This window comes from Rana temporaria, chromosome 2 (assembly GCF_905171775.1).
Source record: "Rana temporaria chromosome 2, aRanTem1.1, whole genome shotgun sequence".
NCBI classification, from domain to species: Eukaryota; Metazoa; Chordata; class Amphibia; order Anura; family Ranidae; genus Rana; species Rana temporaria.
The window spans coordinates 244,848,584-244,864,529 of NC_053490.1; the positions used below are offsets into that span (position 1 = coordinate 244,848,584).

At 41.2% G+C, this 15,946-nt stretch overlaps 1 protein-coding gene across 1 annotated transcript in view; it reads left to right on the forward strand.

Annotated features, from left to right (window-relative positions):
* Nucleotides 1–15,946, forward strand: part of LOC120926622 (dynein beta chain, flagellar outer arm-like) — a 533,844-nt gene that overhangs the window by 166,498 nt on the left and 351,400 nt on the right. Inside the window, 1 exon segment of the mRNA XM_040336739.1 lies at nt 7,887–7,986. Within this exon segment, the coding sequence (XP_040192673.1) occupies nt 7,887–7,986 (100 nt within the window).

Genomic DNA, 15,946 nt, shown 5'->3' on the forward strand with positions numbered 1-15,946 from the left:
TCCTGATCACTAAGAATAGCTTATCTCTCTCTCCTCCCCTGTCAGAACAGGGATCTATTTGTTTACATTGACGATTGTGGGTGGCCGGCGGGCATCAAGTCCACCAGACCCGCGGGCGAGCTACCGCAGTACCACATACACAGGCAGACGTACAGGTACGTCGGTTTGCACAGCCGAGCCACCTTGCCGCAGTATATTTGCGGAAGGCGATCGGCAAGTGGTTTAGCCAGGGGTCCCCACATTTTCAAAACAAAGGGCCAGTTTACTTCCCTTCAAACTTTATGAGGGCCAGACTGTGGACAATGGGAGTAGAAAATGCCATAGGCTTGGTGGTCAGAGGGAGTAAAAAAAATCACATCATTGGGGTCAGTGAGAGAATTAGTTCCCCATCTTTGGTGTCAGTGAGAGGAATAGTTTCTCATACCAGTGGAAGAAATAATGGTCCAAGGGCCAGATAAAGCCAGGCAAAATGCCACATCTGGTCCGCAGGCCACAGTTTGGAGACCCCTAATTTAAGCAAAACACAGAAAGAAGAACATTTCCTAAAGTTAACAGAATATACAGGGTGGGCCATTTATATGGATACACCCAGGGCTTAAGTCCTGCGGGAACGCGCGGGAACAGAGTTCCTGCACTTTTTTTCACAGCAGGAACTGTTCCCTTTGCAGGACTAGAGCAGCCGAGAGCAGCCGAGCCGCCCGAGCCAATCCTTCACTAAGCGGCGATGCCCAGCTTGAGGGGAGGGCTGGCAGGGGGCAGGGTGGAAATCTCCCCCTGGGCTGATGACACTATGCACAGCCACCGGCTGCAACTACCAAATGCTGTTTTTGCAGAGCAGGAATATGCCTGCTGGAGCTCTGTTAACACAGTTCACGGCCGCTGCTCACCTCCCACTGTGCAGCCGTGCCTGTGTCAGCTCCGAGGTAGATGGCTGCAGAGCTGAGCTATGTCTTGTCTTACACATAGCTCAGCCTCAGTGCACACCAGCGCTGACATCCCCTTCTCTCTCTGCACAGACACGAGGAGAGATAGAGCTCATCTGCTCCTCCTCCTTCTGAGTCTGCCCTGCCCACACTCCCCGGGCATGTGTGGGCACTGGACAGGAAGTTTGAACCCAAAAAAGCATCAGACAGCCTGCCTGCACCTCAGCCTCCATCCTGGTAAGTTCACCCTCTCTAGTCTCTCTTGCCTCCCAGTGTATAAAAAGGGGTGCTCTGTGGACTTTGTTAAAGGGGAGGGGGGGCAGGCTTTGGTGAGCAGAGACCCTCTTTACACAATAGTCCACAGCATGCACCCTTAAATCAAGTTTCCCAGAACACCCCTTACATCAGATCTGATGTATATAGGTTCTGTGCGGACTCTGATGTAAGGGGAGGCTCTGTGCGGACTCTGATGTAAGGGGAGGCTCTGTGCGGACTCTGATGTAAGGGGAGGCTCTGTGCGGACTCTGATGTAAGGGGGGCCTCTGTGCGGACTCTGATGTAAGGGGAGGCTCTGTGCGGACTCTGATGTAAGGGGGGCCTCTGTGCGGACTCCGATGTAAGGGGGGTCTCTGTGCAGACTCTGGTGTAAGGGGGGCCTCTTTGCAGACTCTGATGTAAGGGGGGCCTCTGTGCGGACTCTGATGTAAGGGGGGCGTCTGTGCGGTCTCTGATGTAAGGGGGGCACTGTGCGGACTCTGATGTAAGGGGAGCCTCTGTGCGGTCTCTTGTGATCATGAAAAATCTTAGACTGTTTTCCTCGATCCATCACTTTTCCACACTCTATGGGCCACTTGACTGGACTTGCCCCCCAGGCCTAAGGCTGCCAGCCCTCCCCTGCTGTCAGGGGCAGGCGAACCTTAGTAATCCTTTATGTTACTGGCCGCTTCCTGTATATGGATTCATCGCATAGTGTGCGGGTATTCCGTCACTTCCTCGATGCCGCGATGTCTCCTGGGAGCTTTTTTTTTTTATAAATTCTTTATTTTTTCCCATCTTTTTTTTTTCAACACTTCACATTGCCTCAAACAAAGGTTAGTATCACATCCTACACAACAGTCAGCTTCAGAGTTTACATAGGACATTTTTCATTCTCTTGTCTAAACCAACTCTTAATCCTATACATCTTTACCTTTATTTACAGTCCTCGGAGCAAATGCTAATGGATCTAAACTTTCTTCCTTTTTAAATCCCACGCATTGGACGTGCACTCTTTTCATTTGAGACATTAATACCCCAGTTATTTCTCAAATACCTCTCTTTCTTCCCCACCCTCCCAACTTTCAATCCTGCTATTAAAATCAGCATCTACAAGAGAAAAAAAAAAAAAAGGGATTCCCTCCTCCCCCCCCACACTCCATCACCCCCATCCTATTCCTCTCTTTCCCTATATCTAACATATGGTGCCCATATCTCCCTCACCTCCTCTTCTTGTTCCCTCAGAGCCGCTGTAAGATTCTCCATGTGTTGCATTTTAAAAAAAAAATAAAAAAAATAAAAAAAAACAAAAACAAAGAAACAAATATATAGACCTATATCGACATGTAAACATTTGAACTTCCCCAAAAAAGGGCCTAAAAAAAAAAAAAATGGGAGTAATACTTTTGGCACCTTACACCAGTAACAGCCCCTGGAAGTTTATTAACCAAAGTCTGAAAAGGAGTTCTTCTCAATTCCCTCTCAGGAAAAAAAAAAAAAAAAAAAAGAGAAAAATACAAAAAACAAAGGGGCCCCAAAAAAAACAAAAGGGCGCCAAAAAAGAGGAAAGGAGAAAGAGACTGGCATATCCCTTTTTTTTCCTTTTTTAGGATATGGATTATGAGTTAATATGAGGGACTCCCTCCTGCCTGGGGGCTATTGATAATACACATTATCTCTCTTCTAGAAATTTAGGGGGGCGATCTTCCATGTTGCCCAAAAAAATAAATACATTTTTTTTTTTTTTTTTTTTGCCAGTTACTATATCTCTTAGGCCTATGTCCGCCTTCTGTCCATCTCTTCCATCTGTTTATCTAACGTCTCTCTCTCCTGGACCTGGTAGCTCCAACCAATTAGGAACATCTATTGGCATTGATCCCAAAAATTCAAACAGTGCTGGAAGCTGATAGGGCTCTCTTAAATTAAAACTTCTTCCTTCCCTCTTTATATTTAAGGATAGCGGATAGCCCCATCTGTATACAGCCTCTTGACTGCGTATATATTCCAGTAATGGTCTTAGCAAGCGACGTCTTGCTTTGGTTTGCCAGCACAGGTCAGGGAATAGCTGTATGCTCACCCCCTCCCATAACACCGTTCCTTCTTTCCATGCCTCCCTAAGAATTTCTTCTTTTATTCTGAAGAAATGTATCCGACATAGCACATCACGGGGGCTAGTCTGTTCTGGGTTCCTAAATGTAGGGACCCTATGAATCCTATCCAGCTCCATTGGGGATTCTGGATTTTTTTTTAAGATTTTATTGAGGATAGATAAGACAGCTTCCCTAAGGGCCAGGCCCTCAAAGCTTTCAGGGATCCCTCTTATACGTACATTATTCCTCCTACTTCTGTTATCCGCCTCTTCAGCTTTTAACTGTAATCTGACCAGTTGTTGTTGCTGCTTGCCAAATTTTTCCTCAAGGGCTGCCAACCTACAGTCCACCACCCCTTGCTGACTTTCCAAGATACACATTTTCTGTTCTCCCATCACCACTTTTGCACAGACCTCCTCCATCTCTTCCTTCAAAGTACTTGTCATGACCGATAAGATTTTCTGAATGTCTTCCTTAGTTGGGAGAGCCTGGATGAGCCTGCTTAGCTGGCTAATATCCGGTGTCACTTCTATTCCATGTATATTCCTTGTGTCACCGAGGCTCTGTATATCAGGCTGCCCTCCCTCCTCCTCTCGTGGGTATGCATTTACTTAAGCCATTGCAAAACCTGTAATGCTATTACCCCCCTTAGCTACTAATATAGGTGATGCAGCAGGTGTAATTACTACAGGAAGTGTCTCTATTAGTGTCTTTGCTGCTAATGGCTCTGCAGATGTCTCTGTAGGTTTTATTATCAGTTCTCCTGACAACCTTAATGCTTCTGGTATGTTAGGAAATATAGATAAAGCCGACAATACCTCTGCCGCGAGTTGGGGGGACCCACTCGTCCACTCCGTCAGCTTTGCTGCCCTCTCGCCCTCGAGGGATGTTAAAATGCTTCCTGCCCCGTCCTGGGCCTCCAGTATAGGTACACCCCTTCCCGCCCTGTCTATTGGGGCAGATGCTGCCGTCTGGCTGGCTCCTACGAGCGGCTGTTGTCCACCGATCACCTCTCCTGTCCCCGCTGTAGCTGTGGCTGTAGCTGAGGTATCTAACGCTTGTCTCTCTGCAGCGTCTTGCCGGGTGCTTTCTGTCAGTGACTCCCTCCTCGGAGCGTGTCCTCCTCGTGAGTCCTCCTGCTTCGCGTCACCCCTCTTCACCGTCATATACCGGGTGATATATGAGTGGCTAGGCACATACCCTCCCGCACTTCTTCCAGTGCTCTTTCCTCTCCGTGACATCGGAGGCAGCGTCCACTGCGTCCACTGCTGGGGATACGCTCCCTGCTGTAGATTAGAGAGGACGGGGGAATACAGGCATATTTGCCGCTCTCCTATCCAGGTGCACCACGGACCACCGCTAGGCTCTCCTTCTCTGCGCTCACTCCTCCATGCTCACTTCACCTCCCCCGGAAACGGAAGTCTGTCTCAGACTGAGCTTTTGTCATTGTTCCCAGGAGACATTGCGGAGGTCTGCCGCGAGTTATCGCGGGATTTAGAAAGAACTTGCTTCTAGTAATTAAAACATGCGGTTTAGTAATTATGCATATGAGCGTATCTTTTCTTTTTTTTTTTGTGGGGGAGTGGATCTTGGGTGGGAGTTCCCACACTTTTTTCCCCAGGACTTGACCCCTGGATACACCTTAATAAAATGGGAATGGTTGGTGATATTAACTTTCTGTTTGTGGCACATTAGTATATATGAGGGGGGAAACTTTTCAAGATGGGTGGTGACCATGGCGGCCATTTTGAAGTCGGCCATTTTGAATCCAACTTTTGTTTTTTCAATAGGAAGAGGGTCATGTGACACATCAAACTTATTGGGAATTTCACAAGAAAAACAATGGTGTGCTTGGTTTTAACGTAACTGTATTCTCCAGTGACATGCGGCGAGTGCTACGCTGTTGTCTCTTGCTGAATGAAGCTAGGACAGCCACTGATGTTTCTTCATTAGTGACAGATTTCATGTGTCCACATTTTGTCAAAATCCAGCACTGAACCAGTTTCACGAAACTTAGTAAGCAGTTTGCTAACTGTAGCATGGGAGATGGGTGGGCTGTCTTGCATTGAAATCTGCTGCAATAACCCGGTTACTGCGTTCACCAGACATCAACACAATTTTTCCGCTCCGCACGTGTTAACCTCGGCGACATGTCAATGGCTGTAAACAAAGAGAAACTTGTAAATAACTTGTAATAACTCATGAAAGAATAAAGTTACGTTAAAACCAAATGTGAAATTCCCAATAAGTTTGATGTGTCACATGACCCTCTTCCTATTGAAAAAACAAAAGTTGGATTCAAAATGGCCGACTTCAAAATCGCCGCCATGGTCACCACCCATCTTGAAAAGTTTCCCCCCTCACATATACTAATGTGCCACAAACAGGAAGTTAATATCACCAACCATTCCCATTTTATTAAGGTGTATCCATATAAATGGCCCACCCTGTAGTATGGTTGCCTCATGCTTCAGGTATCACATTTTATACCGGAGTGACATGTTTAGTATATACCAATTAGGTAAACATCAATGTGGGCTTACAGCTTTACAGCATAAGGCTCCATGCACACTGAAGCTCATAAACTGAAGTTTATTGGCGTTTTTTTTTTATTATTAAAAGCCCATAAACTGCACTCTATGTTAGCCTATGTGTCCATGCACACATGGATGTTTTTTAGCGTTTAGTGCCATTTTTCGGTGGGAAAAAACACAAAACGCAGAAAAACGCAACTCGCCAGCGTTTTTTTATCCATTGAAAAAAAAAAGCTAAAAAAAACGCTACACTGAAAAACGCTAATAAACGCTATTGCAAAAATGCTAAAAAACATTTTTATAGCTTTTTTTTAGCTTCCAGTATGCATGGAGCCTAAGGCATAAAAAATAACATTTAGGCCTCGCTGCCAAACATGTTTTTTATGATTAATCCTTTTTTCTTTGAACTGGTTTGATTAAAGGTAAAAGGGCTTATACATTGATTTTTGTTTGCTAATACATGATGCAACCTTCAATGTGACCACCGTTGTGGTCATGTGGTCATGGGAATACACTTCTCAGTATTATCTCCACAACGCCTTTGTTTGTTCTTTTGGTAGCCTCGTTTGCAAAGTTGCAATGCCTTTGGGATTTATTTTATTTCTTACATAGTCTGTACACCAGTTCACATCTCTTAGGAATTGTCTCTGTCAAGATCAGTTACCATTTCTGTAAGCTTCCAAACTCTAAACACACAGGAATAGCCAGGAGCAATCTAGTTGTTACTTCAAATGTTATACTAAATAGACTAGGGAATATGTCAAAGAGTTGTTTATTGTTACTTCCTATCAGTAAACATTAGGTAAGACATACGGTGAAACACAGATAACTTGATTTTGCAGAATGCTGCATTTACCGGTATGGTCGAGAAATACATATTGACAGAGGCATAACTAAAACCACAAGGCCCTGAAGCACATTAAACCTGGGGGTTCCTGTTTTGTATGAAAACATTGGAAGTACTGTTTGTTATAAATTAGTAAAAATCTGATCTGTTTGACAGGGGGTAAGTGAAAGAAAAGAGAGTATTACAACACTGAAACAAAAATAGATATAATGTAACATATAATCTAACATATAATCTAACATCTGAATGACAGAATTGACAGTATAATCCGTTAACATATACCTTTAAAACAGGCTATTCCCCCTTTTCCTAAAATTCACATGAGCATACATGTGTTCACGCTGATGTGAAATCATCATTTTTTTTTTACTTTACTTACATTTTTGTGTTCACTTCCTTGTTCCCCTGAAAGCACTAGTGACATATCCCCGGCTGCATAGATGCCCCCTGGAAAGGAGACGTCACTGGTATCTACAAAATGATTTCATACCTAACCTGTGAGATCTCACAGCATTCTCATACAGCACATGCGTGAGATGAGCATCATCTAGTGCAGGAGTCTCCAAACTTTCTAAACAAAGGACCGGACTACTGTCCTCCAGACTTTAAGTGGGCCGGACTGTGGCCATCAAGAGCACAAAATCCCCCATCATTGGACCCCATCATTAGTGTCATTTCACCCCATCATTGGTGTCATTGGGAGAAATTCTGCCCCATAACCGGTAGGAATTCTGCCCTATTATTGGGAGAAATTCTGCCCCATCATTGGTGTTATTGGGAGGACTTCTGCCCCATCATTGGGAGGAATTCTGCCCCATCATTGGTGTTATTGGGAGGAATTCTGCCCTCTATTGGTGCCAATGAATAGAAAAGCACCCCAAGGGCCAGATAAAATCAAGAAAAGGGCCACATCTGGCCCCCGGGCCGCAGTTTGGAGACCACTGGTCTAGTGTATGTGCCACATGGCATTAAACTTATTGGTATGTGTATTGTTGTATGGCTCATGCACAAGACCGAGGCGCATGACATCCTCCGCTCTAAATCTCCTGCATGCGCAGGAGGGCATACATTTTTAAAATGGCATCATGGGAGCAGGGACACCAGCTCTAATTCACCCCAAACTTGCTCACCCATGTCTTTATGGACCTTGTTTGTGCACTGGTACAGTCATGCATTAAGGGAAAGAAATTTCAGCCTTTAGAACTACTTTAATCTATTATGACCTTTTATTTTTTAGATGGGTTGATGGCTTGCTACCCCAATTGTTAAGAACGTACTGCCAGCCAAGTTCAATTAGTGACCACAATCAAGTAAATATTCTGCACTTGGATGGAGAGGTGAGGCAATTCAAACCACTATAAATCATATAATATAAGATGTGTTGCATGTTTAAGTGTTTAAAGATTGTGCTTAAAGATTGTAATACAATTAGTTCATACATTAAAGTAAACTAATCATTAAAAATCACAATTCACATTTATCAGTAGACCAACAGTCAGCATTACCAATAATGATGTATATTATACAATGCACTACTGGCCCCTGCGCTCTTTGTATTTTGCAGTCATGGCCCTTGAGAAAAGTAGGCTCAGGTTGGCCTAAGTTGTGCAGGTGATCATTTGGCCACAACTCTCCACCTATCATTTCTCTAATCATTGTGCCCAAGGAATTTTTTCTGTATACCTTAAATGTCTGCATGGTGTTCCAAAAGTTTTCAACTAAGGTTTCAGAGGGTGTTAAAAATGAGGGCATGATATTGTGGCTGTGGCTACAAATGAGGGTGCGTTTTTTGGGTGTGAATAAAGTGGGTGTGTTCAGTAACATGTCCACAGATTTAATTTTGAACCTTGTAACCTTACATTATACCTACTGCAGTAACTTGCATTCAGAAATGAATTAATGTTCAAAATAATGTAAAAAAGCTAGAAAAGAGAGAACAAATCAAGCAAGCTCAAGTACCGAGTGATTTTGTCTGTCTTCAAGTGCATTGGGTCCTTGAGCTGCCTACATAGAACTTTAGAGATCATACTTGTTGCCTATAAACCAGGACCTCCCTGGCGGTATTTCCGCCTGTGGCTCGGGGTTACATTTCAGTACCATTATTGGTAACCCCGAGCCACTCTCGGGATTGTACTGCAGGCTCCTGTGTATACGATACTTACCTTGTCACCGGGATACTGCGATGTCCCCCCACTGTGTCCGCAGTCTGTGTACTCAACCCGAGTGCCTCTATGTGCCGGGCTTTGTTCCCTGCGAGCGTCGCAACATAACACATACAGTACACTGTAATCTTACAGATTACATTACTGTATCAAATAATTTCACAGTCAGCTGAGGGGAGTGGCCAGTGATGGATGTGTCCTGCTGAAGCTCTGTCCTTCTCGGCTCTTAACGGCTCTCACAGACGCTCGAATGGCAGGGTAACTACAAAATAATATACACCATATCACTCCCTAGAGCCCAGGGATCAAAACAATATGGTTTTTGGAGTAACCCGTGGAAAAACCGCAGCTAAAACCCTCAAAGAAAAGCCACTCAAAGGGAATATGAAAATGGCACTGTCAAATTCTCCTCAGGCAGTCAAACCCTGCTCTGACAAGAAACAACAGCACTTATCACAGGATTCCTCTGATACTGATGATGAACACAGTGCCATAAGCCAGTCAAAACAAACTGATACATTACAACCCAAAATATTGAAACAAATAGAGAAAATGTTTCAAAAAGCTTTGAAAGTGTCCTCTGAACAAATTACTGAGACTCTGACTAAAGAAATCAGAGACATAGGTCAGCGCACTTCTGACCTTGAATACAGGATGGATGATATTGAAACAAGCATAGCAACCCATGACAATGAATTTGAAATGCTAAAAGAAGAAAATGCAGCAATGCAAGCCCGTTTGGAGGATTTTGAGAACCAAGCTCGCCGCTCAAATCTTCGTATAAGAGGTATACCGGAGTCAATCATTGACCTCCAATCATCTATGACAGCCCTCTTTCAAGAACTAACACCAGCAATTCCTATAGAAAGATTGGAAATGGATAGAATCCACAGAGCTTTAGGGCCACGCAAAGCTGATGGCCCCCCTCGCGATATAATTGCTAAGTTCCACTTTTTCCGCACCAAAGATCAAATTATGGCTGCAGCTAGACTGAAAGAATCTCTTACTTTCCAAGGACATACTTACCAAATGTTTGCTGATTTATCTCCCATAACAGTAGCTAAACGTCGTGAGATGAAACCTTTGCTCCTAAATCTCCAACTCCACCACATCCCATATCAATGGGGGTTTCCATTTTCAATTAGGTTCACTTATCAAGGAGCCAAATACTCCAGCAAAACCACTACAGAACTAAAGAACACGCTGCAAAAACTTCAGCTTTATAATAAGTCATCTGCAAATACGCGACGCCGTGCCCTTTCTGACTCTCCTCCACATTCATCAATCCCTGAACCTGATGGAAACAGACAGGCTACCCCAAAGAGAGGCCGTTTCAATCCTCCAGTTTCTGACCAGCAGGACAAAATGGACTGACTTGACTGAGTAACTCTTTGTGTCTCCTCCAAACTCCATGGTTAATTTAGCCATGCCTTAATTCATTCACATTTTTCCTACCCATAAGAAGATAAGTATCAGTACACTTAAAATCATTCTGCCAAATCGCCTTGTTATACCCTCATAAGTCTCTCTTCATTGTAACATCCTGTCTCTCCCCCTTCTCCTATAACTACCTCTACCCCCTCCCCCACCCCCTTCCTTCCCCCTTTCCTTTCCTCCCCTTCATACACTATGCAGAGACAGAAGTTGTATCTCCAAGGCTTTGTGTATTTATACTAATATTCTTGTTATTAACCCTATTTCTTTCCTACAGAGTGAATACTTAATTATTTTCCACACTTACAGCAGCCCTGAGGTGTATCAATCCTATGATCATAATAGAATTGAAATATGCCATTTCTAGTTTTAAAATGTATAAGGTTAATTGTTTATCTTATGTTCTTAATTGTGGAATAACTAGTCACTAGTTAAATACATGTTTGTAGCTGGTTACCTTGCCAAGTTTGGTTGTCTTAGTTTAATATGTTTTTTTTTTCCCTTATTCTTGAATACATTTTAACCGTTGAGAAGCCGAGAAGAGGTCACTGCTCCTCTCATTTTTCTGTCCTAGGACTCTCCCTCACTGTAGTTACAGTGTAGGGGGCCTCCTCAGACAGACTTTGTGCCTCTGAGCTCCTGTCATTTTTGAGCTCAGAAAGCCTACTTTTTATTTCTTGCTATGGATTTCAACCATCTCAATCCAATTAGATTACTGTCTAGCATCTCCTTTTTTTTTCTTCTATCCTATTTTTCTTATTCTTTCTCCATTTTCCTCCCTTACTCCGGGTTTTGTCTAATACCACAATTTACATTTGATATGTACTGTTATATTTTTCTAAAAACTCTTATATGGCTCCATTGAATGTACTTACCCTAAATACACAAGGTCTAAACATACCTCATAAACGTACTAAAGTTTTCAGGTCACTTTCAGCATCAAAAGCACACATAGTCTGCCTCCAGGAGACTCATTTCACTGAATCCTCCACCCCTAAATATTTTGGTGCAAGCTACCCCCAGGTTTATACAGCCTCAGCCAAGTCCAAACACAGAGGAGTGTTAATAGCATTTCACCGAACTACACCCTTTTCCCTAGAATCCGAAATCAAGGATCCAGAAGGTCGCTACCTCATACTTATAGGCAACCTATGCGATATCCCAATAACAGTAGTCTCATATTACGCACCCAACAAAAGACCAACATCATTTTTATCCCACCTTCTTCAAGTTATTGATACACATAAAGTAGGCACACTCCTGATTTGTGGAGATTCCAATCAAACAATTTATCCCTATTTAGATAAATCACCATTACCCCCTACATCTAATTCTCAATCTAGATCGTTTCAGAGACTCCTTCAACAACATTCATTAATAGATTCTTGGCGTGAAATTAACCCATCCAAACGTCAATACTCCTTCTATTCTCACCCTCACAAATCCTTTTCCCGTATTGATCACATTTTAATTTCTATTTGTATGTCCCCTGAATTGCTCACCTCATATATCAAACCCTATACATGGACCGATCATTGCGCTATAATTTCCACCTTTAACTCATTACTTCCAAAAGCACAAGACTCAACGTGGCAAATAAACAACTCTCTCTTATCACACCCTTCACTCTCTCAAGACCTAGAAAATGCCCTAAAAGAATACTTAAAAAATAATAAATCCTCAGATATATCCCCACTAACACTATGGGAAGCGCATAAGCCTGTCCTTAGAGGGTATTGCTTACGTCAAGCATCACATCAAAAGAAAGAAAAGAAAAAACTGCAACAAAAACTTGAAACTGAATTTAACAATTGTCATAATAAATTCCAATCTAGCCCTACACCGCAGAATAAAACACAACTCGAGAAAGCTAGCTTAAATCTAGACCTATTTTTATCCGAATCTGTAGATAAAACTCTTCATAAATCCAAACAAAAATACTACTTCCAAGCCAATAAACCTGGCACTCTCCTTGCACGTGCACTTAAAAAACTAAACAACCCATCCAAACCAATCCGACTGAAAATCTCCCATGATAAATATACAAGTAATCCAGTCAATATCCTTCATACCTTCCACAAACATCTCACCTCCTTGTATAAAAAAGAAGGCTCTTTCGACCAATCCTCAGCAGAAACTTTTTTTTCTCAAATAAAACTCCCTACTCTATCCCAATGTCATTATGAAAGCCTTGAAAGCCCCATCACTCCCATTGAAATTGAACAAGCAATCAAATGCCTCAAACCTAATAAGCGTCCGGGACCAGATGGGTTTTCAGCCCTTTACTATAAAAAATTCTCACATATATTAACTCCCATGATGTTAGAAGCATTCAACTCCATCATTAATAACCAATCATTCAGATCTGAAACTCTAACAGCAATTATATCTATGATTCCTAAGCCACAATCTGATGACTCTTCCTGTGCTAATTTTAGACCTATATCGCTCTTAAATCTAGATATAAAATTATTAGCAAAAGTGATTGCAACCCGATTGAATAGCATAATAGGTACCTTAATAAGTAACGACCAGGTTGGTTTTATCCCAATGCGCCAAGCAACTGATAATGTTCGTAGGGCCTTGTTGCTGATCCAAGCAGCCAAAAAAAGAAGAATCCCTATGTGTCTACTGTCACTAGACATCAAAAAAGCCTTTGACACGGTAACGTGGCCCTACCTACATTTTACTTTACAAAGATGGGGCTTTGGCCCACATTTCCTTAGTTGGGTCACATCTTTATATAATAACCCAAAGGCATACATCAAGTATGCAGGGTATAAATCAGCTATGTTCAATATTAACAGAGGCACTCGCCAGGGGTGCCCCCTCTCCCCACTGTTATTTGCCTTACTCATCGAACCCCTAGCTCAAGCTATTAGAAAAAATCCATCAATTAAAGGTATAGAACTGGCTGGCCACCATCATAAACTCTGCTTATTTGCTGATGATATTTTAATTTTCATGTCCTCCCCCCATATTACAGCTCCCAACGTTATAAACAAACTTGACCATTTTGCCCATATATCTGGATTAAAAATAAACATGCAAAAATCTATAGCTTTAAACGTTTCTTTGCCCCCAGATATACTTCAACAAGCGAAGATATCCCTCCCTTTTACATGGTCCGCGACACATCTCTCATATCTAGGTATTGTACTTACCCCTGATCTAAAAGATATTTTCTCCGCCAACTACCCCCCACTGTTACGGAAAATTTCAAATTATTTAAAGCAATGGTCCACTCTCCCCTTATCTTGGTTAGGTAAAATAAATGTTATAAAAATGACTATATTACCCAAAATGTTATATCTCTTTAGAGTTTTACCCATTCCTATTCCAGCCTACTTCCTCAGAAACCTACAACGAAAAACACAATCATTTATATGGAGCACTTTAAAATCTCGAATCTCTCCACACACCCTATACCTCCCTAAACTTAAAGGAGGTTTAGGTTTCCCAAACTTTGCCACTTATTTTCATGCTGCGCAAATAGCAAACATTCCCAAATACCATGTAAGCCACGAAATTCCACTATGGGTAGTAATTGAAACCATTGATAGCGACCCAATCTCTATACCAAATCTCATATGGTCCACCTCCTCTAACCACAAAATAATCGACAATAAGATTACAAAACATACAATCACTATTTGGGAAAGATTTAAAATGACCCAGGGTTTACAATCCCCACATGTACCCCTCATATCTTTTATGAGAAACTCAAAGTTTTACCCAGCCCTCACATTTCCTAGAACCTTCACAAGATGGATTTCAGCGGGTCTAACACAATGTTGTGACTTTTTAAAACCTGCCTCATTTAAAACATTTCCAGAAATACGTGAAAGTCATAAACTTCCGGCATCAGAAATTTTTCGCTATTTACAAATTAAAAATTTCTTTGCACCATATTTACAAGGTATAAATAAATTGAGTGACATGACGCAGTTTGAACGAATATGTAAACGAGATCCTCATTCAAGAGGACTCATTTCAATACTATATAGCCAACTAAGTACTAAGCTTACCGCAAAATTACCTTCATATGCTGAAAAATGGATGAACGACCTTGGTTTCAATATAGATATATCTACCTGGAATAAAGTATGGTCAAATACTAAAACGTCCTCCCAAAATATACTTGCTATGGAAACAAATTATAAAGTTCTCATGTACTGGTATTTGGTTCCTGTTAGAATAGCAAAATTTGCTCCCCGTTATTCCCCGCTTTGTTTTCGCGGCTGTGGTGATCCGGGAACACATTTACATATTTTCTGGGAGTGCCCTGTTACAAAAAATTACTGGAAAGAAATATTCCTCATGATTTCAGCAGTTTTCAAGAAATCCATTACTCCTGATCCGACTACCGCACTCCTAAATTTAAAACCGGATTGTATTTCCTATGCTCAATTTAAACTGTTCCTACAAATCACCACAGCCGCAAAGCAAACCATCTCCAAAGCTTGGAAAACAGCTACGCTTCTAGTTTCTGAAACCAGAAATAGAGTACATCAAGCCATGCTCCACTCAAAATCAGAAGCCATAACCAATGATTCCATAGACATATATGAAACAATATGGAACCCATGGGTGACCTATACTATCTCATCTAACCCAGATGATTCTCTATTGAGACCTTGGTAGGATATTGTAAGCCAGTAACATTCTGGATACAGTCCCTCTATATTATTACTATCTCTATTATGTAACGATCCCGGAGCCTTTCCTCTATCCTGTACTGCCTTTCCTATCCTATTGTTTTCATCACTTTCCACTTTTTATACTCCACATTCTGTCCTTTTTCTTTCTTTTATCTCTCACTTCTTCAAATATATAGCTCAAGCTATCTCATTATATAAAATGGTAAATGTGAATATGTAAATACGATATCTAATTTTGCTCCTATTGTTTTAATACTTAACATGAATAAGATCCTTCTCCCCCCTATTACGGCCAGTTTTTGAACCGATTCTTTGCTAAAATTACAATTGCTCCATAGCTATAGTTCATATCATAATTATATCCGGTTCCATTTATATCACAATATTCTATAATATTTTATATGAGTTCAAATGCAATAGACTAACATGATTGGTTTGACTATAACCTGCTTTAATGATTCCTTTAATATTCCTCATAGGATCTACAAATATTTATTGGATTTGTCTATGTTTCAAATACTCTCTTATTACATGATACCATTTTTATTTTTCTGTAATCTTTTATTGTCAATTGTATCTACTGTTTTCTCTTTACTTTAAACCCAATAAACTAATTTGACAAAAAAAAAAAAAAAAAAAAAAAAAAAAAATAAATAATTTCACATCCCTTTTGTCCCTAGTGCTTTGCCCAGTGCCTTGCCTGCAGTTTTATATTATATATACTGTTCTTCCTGCCTGGAAACATGAAATTGTCCATGGCAAGTGTCCCTTTACGTCAAAAGTGATTTTAGACCAGCAAGAAAACAGCGATAGTAAATTAGAACGCTTGCAGAATTGAGCGATAAGTAAAAAAATTGAAAAAATTAATAATGCCACCAATATATAAATTTAAAAATTGATAATAGATGACAAAAGAATAAATAGATAATATTCATATGCAAAGAACAAAGTAAGTGAATACTAAAATTATTACCATAAACAAAGAAAGATTGATATATGATCAATCCAAAATATTAACACATATTGACATGCCCTATTGT